At 38.2% G+C, this 5,000-nt stretch overlaps 1 protein-coding gene across 15 annotated transcripts in view; it reads right to left on the bottom strand.

Annotated features, from left to right (window-relative positions):
- The window catches only part of LOC124949720 (AF4/FMR2 family member lilli), a 163,109-nt gene that overhangs the window by 2,579 nt on the left and 155,530 nt on the right, over positions 1 to 5,000 (bottom strand). For 12 of the 15 annotated variants that reach the window (XM_047495324.1, XM_047495336.1, XM_047495337.1 and 9 more), the window contains 9 exons: positions 4,552 to 4,606; positions 4,066 to 4,118; positions 3,233 to 3,743; positions 2,173 to 2,918; positions 955 to 1,867; positions 709 to 845; positions 331 to 525; positions 154 to 231; positions 1 to 12 (listed from right to left, as the gene is read on the bottom strand). The exon at positions 1 to 12 is cut by the window's left edge and continues 85 nt beyond it. In XM_047495324.1, coding sequence (XP_047351280.1) covers positions 1 to 12; positions 154 to 231; positions 331 to 525; positions 709 to 845; positions 955 to 1,867; positions 2,173 to 2,918; positions 3,233 to 3,743; positions 4,066 to 4,118; positions 4,552 to 4,606 — 2,700 coding nt within the window. The remainder of the gene's footprint in view (positions 13 to 153; positions 232 to 330; positions 526 to 708; positions 846 to 954; positions 1,868 to 2,172; positions 2,919 to 3,232; positions 3,744 to 4,065; positions 4,119 to 4,551; positions 4,607 to 5,000) is intronic. The other 3 variants (XM_047495325.1, XM_047495340.1, XM_047495326.1) reach the window with 2 other exon arrangements.

The raw sequence follows: 5,000 nt of genomic DNA, 5'->3' as shown, positions 1-5,000 counted from the left end.
TGGCACCAGAGGCTGAAAATAATAAAATTTTGAAATTGAAAATATTGTACGACGTGCATGTGTGTACGTAATTATCATCGACGGCTAGAGAATGTAAAAAAAAAAAAAAAAAAAAAAAAAAAAAAAAAAGAGTCTCAAGTGAATGGTACTCACCTCAGAACAGCCAACTTGTTATTTATACTGCTCTCTGGAGAGTTATTTTGTTGGCTCTTGAACTTTGATGAAATATATCTGAAATGAAGACATAGAGAAAATCGTAGATATCGCTTTAATTAACCAAGCACTTACTCCTCTTCGTAAGAGTTTGTAGTTAATTAAAGATCTACTCACTTTATAAGACTTAGTGTGTCCCTATACATCGTGAATGACGCCCGTTCTGTAAGAGGGTCAGACTCCATGGCGTTGCCAGTGAGCAAGAAATACAAAACAGCCTCCAAGTATAACATACCTTGTGCCGTGAGTTCGCACTCCTCGTCAGCGCTATGTTTCAGCCGTTTTGCTTCCGTCAGGTACTGATTCTGGTCCCTGCACGATGTAAAATAGAACATTTTTACTCATTAAGCACGAATATATTCCGTGAACACGTTATATTCTTAACGGGGAGAGAAAGATAAGATAAAGTGATTAAAAAAAAAAAAAAAGAAAAAGAAAAAGAAAAAAAAAGAAAAAGAAAAAAGAAAGAATAAAAATTGATACTAATTAATGTACCTGTCCTGGTCTTCCAACACCTCGTTTTGCGCGTGAAAATACGAATAGTAGATACGTTGTGGCGGGGGTGGCGGTGGTAACAAATTTGTATCACTTTTTTCTTCCCGCTCGTGATTTGTAGGTTGTACGTCATTTTGCTGATCGATAATAAAATTAATGAAAAAACTACGTTATTTATTTATTAATTATTTTTTTCATCGTATATACAATACATAAATGTCAAATTATTCAGAGCATAGGTCTTACCTGAGCCGAAGACGGTCTAGGCGTGGTCGTTTCGGATTCGGCGTGCTTCCTTTTCCTCCTTTTCTCTTTGTGCTCGGTACTGCTGCCTTTTGACTTCAAGTCCGTAGAACAAACAGTACTTAAACTAGAAACTGAACTGCAGCTGGTATTCCGTTTCCTCTTTGTTACGTTAGAACTCGTGGCACTAGAACTACCAGCACCGGCACTACCACCAGCACTGTGAATGCCACTACCAGTGCAGTTTTTTGAGTCCGACGAACGAGTGTCATTTTTTACGAGGTTAGAACGACTCTTCTTTTCACTTTGGTCCAATGTGTTATTATCGCCATGAGTCCTCCTAACGTCCGATGAACGTTGCTGAACCGGCGATGCATCGATTATCTCGCCTTCCTCTGGAGTAGGTGGTCTTGGTACTTGAGCGTGTATGCTCGAAGATTGTCTGGAGGATGGCCTGGTATCCGGAAGTTCTGTCCGTTGCCTGAGTTCCTGTCCTCTCGACATTTGCGATAAATGGGCTATCCTACTAAGGTCTATCTTGCACATTAGACTGGGCACACCGTTCTTATAGGTTAACGGAGGTATTGTTTGAATGTTTGATGATTGCGATAGCGGTCTTTTGTACGGGCTTTCACTACCATTTGGTGTGTTAGCCGAGGATGTATACTCCTGAACATAAATACCGCACTTTCCACCACCCTTGCCACCTTTTCCACCCTTGCCACCACCTTTCGCACCTCCTTTGGATATAGAAAACAATTTTCGCAAGGTATCGCTCTTTTTCTTATCCTGGACATTGCCGGCATCGTCTTCTTGCAATTTCGGAGTTGGACTATTGTCGCTATCAGAATTGTCCGGTGAGGTTGTCCTCGTTGGTGGTATTCGCGGTCTAGGTGGAACTCTATACATGTGAACGCTCGTTTGTACAGACGACAATATAATTAACTTCAAATAAAATTAAATATAATAATATTCTATTTTATTTGTAATGTAAACCCGACCCAACTGAGCATTTAGAAAAAGGTTCAAAACGAGAGTTATTATTAAAGGAAGGGAAAAAAAAAAAAAAAAAAAAAAAAAGAAAAGTAATACGACATAAATATAATAATATTAAAAAAAAAAAAAAAAAAGAAACAATAAGTAAAAGAACGTAGAAAATTGTTTACTCAGTTTCCAAGATCTAAATTAAAATTTTATTTATTTAAATAAAAAGATCTTTACCTGGCCACTTGAATGCGATTCCTCGTAGCAACTTCAGATTCGCTGTCGGAATCGGAACCGCCATTGATGTTAGTAACTCTCGATCTTGGCCTTCTTGGCTTCGCCTTGGCCGGACTCTTCTTCTTATCTTGCTTCTTGGGGGAGTCCGCGAGTTTACTACGTTGCTTAACAGAAGTTCTTCTCCAACGACCTGTCTCACCCTCGGACCCGCTGTTCTTCCCATTTGATGGACTTTCGTCCTCGCTAGATGATATGCTCAATCTTGATCTTCTTTTTTCAGTTATGCCTGTTATAGCTGGTGTAACTGTTGCGGCAGGTTTATCACTATCTGAATCAGTTGATGCATCCCGCGACCTTATGTCACTTGCATCATCGCTAGTTGGCACAATCGCTTTCGAAATCGATCTCTTTTTTTTATTAACTGGCCGTGTCCTACTACGCGATATAGTACTTTTTGTATTTTCATCTGACGTTCTACGATCGCGCTTTGGACTTTTCGCCGATTTTCTCGGTCGACCACGTTTTCTTGTGTCCGCTACTTTTGGTTTCTCTACCTCTAAATGACTTTCTTCAACAGTCTGACCTTTTTCTTGATCTGAATGATGACTGCTGTCACTTAGTAAACTCATCATCGTCGGATTATGAGTTCTTTTTAAAGCATCATCTAAATGCCAATCGTGTGACTTTTCTCTATGTACTCTTATCTCCGACGGTTCTTCTGGTGTACCCTCCGGTCTGATTTCATCCTGAAAAATAAAAAGAGAAAAAAAAAAACGTATATCGAGAAAATCATCCCTTTTCAGGATATTTTATTTCATCGGAAATTATCAAAAGGACTCATCAAAATGATTATTTTGATTGAAAGGAGAAACTCGACGAGACTTTCCATTTCATTCGATGAAAGTTTTACAAACGATCGGATCATACCAATGAGTCGGCTAAGTTCAAAGTTCTAAATGGATCGTGTTCAAAGATTACGCAACTTGGAAACAACCGATTTGGTCTTCGAACGAATTCTTTACAAAGTCTCGCGAGATAAAGATCGAAATAGTTACAATACCTGAGCCATAGCCTTTGTTTCTGAATTTTGATCACCCGGTGGCACGGAAGACTTGCTAAAGAAGGAACTTAAATTCCATCTTGGTTTAGATTCTTCAACCTCAGGCGGTGGTTCTTCAACTACTCCAGGAGAGACAGAGGGAGGTGTTGAAGGTCCCTTCGCAATTGGTTGAACGTTCTCATCATCAGAATCATCACTGCTATCGCTCCCAGAATCTGAACCAGAGTCCGAGCTAGAACTCGCACTTCCGGAACTTTGTGGGGCTTGTCCGGGAGGACTTGGCGGCCGATGATGAGTTGACGTATTAGGTGAATCTTTAGTTCTCAATGGACTAACCAATGTTGGCGACGTTACTTTTTCCGGTGTTAATTGTTTTAACGGCGGGGATGGTCGAGGTAAACTCAAAGGCCTCGAAGGTGATAGCGACCCCACCGGTGATATTGGCATTGGAGACATAGGTGCAATAGTTGCTGATCCCGGTACCATGGTTGATATTAATGGGGTTGGTAGACTGTAGGAAGAATAATTTAAATGTTCACAATGTTCTGAATGAATCAATCTTTGAATTATTAAACATTTCTATCGTTCATTGCCATCGGGACTCATTAATATTTACAAAATTTCTATTAGCGAAACTCATTTATAAAATTTTTATTACAATACTATATGTGATTCATTATTTAAATAATTACTTTATTACACAATGAAAACATGGAGTTATAGTATGTTTATAAAACTTAACAGTGAATCCTTTTGTTTAGTTATATTTCAAAGTGATGTATATATATACATACATATATATATATATATATATATATATATATAAAACTTACCTAACAGAAACGTTTGGACTTCTGTTACCTCTAATGGGTCTAGGTAAAGTGTTCTGTAAAAACAAATTAATCGAATGTTATCATATGAACAAAAATAGTAGATTGGTACAATCGTGATATGAATTTGAGGCGAAATAAGATGAACGTAACTTACTGTATCATCGATTGAAAGTAGGCGGTCGTACCAACCTGCGGAAGTATTCTTGGGAAAACGACAAAATGGTAGAAGTGAATCGCGAGAGAGAAATATTACGATGAGAAAGGAGAAAGGAAACTAAAATTCTAGTGGGATTTTTTTTTTTAAACGCGGGAAGTTACTACCACTATTACCATCATTACTACCTGTTGTACATCGATTCCTAAATCCGTGCTAATTCCTCTCACCCCTCCTCTCCCTCCCCCTCCCTCTTTACTTTCTCGTTTGATTGATGCAATGATTCAAAGCGAACAAAATAAAATCGTTAATATAATCTATTGTACATTTACCTTATTTGTTTCATCCTCGCTATCCTCTGATAGGCTTAAATCTCTTTCCAGATCACTGTAATCAGAAAATGATATAAAGGAATTAAATATATTAAATAAATTAAATAAATTAAATAAATTAAATGAATTAATTTAAAAGTCGTAGGTGCATTTCAATCATACAATAGTTTTTTTATTTGTCGATCGATCCCTCATCCGAACGAGAAGACGAAAGATGGGAAGGAGAGAGAAAAAGAGAAAAAAGATATTGTAAAGGGTACTATATTTGATCGGAAAAATCGAAGAACTGAAGGCACGTTAAAACGATGACGCTGCTGTAGACACGATCAAATACGGCACGAACACAACGACGAGAAAAAGAAAGAAAGAGAGAGAGACAGAGAGAGAGAGAGAGAGAGAGAGAGAGAGAGAGAGAGAGAGAGACTCGAGCTAGTCGATCGTTCATTGTT

The sequence above is a fragment of the Vespa velutina genome, chromosome 6, assembly GCF_912470025.1.
Source record: "Vespa velutina chromosome 6, iVesVel2.1, whole genome shotgun sequence".
Taxonomy (NCBI): domain Eukaryota; kingdom Metazoa; phylum Arthropoda; class Insecta; order Hymenoptera; family Vespidae; genus Vespa; species Vespa velutina.
This window is presented reverse-complemented; position numbering and strand designations above follow the sequence as displayed.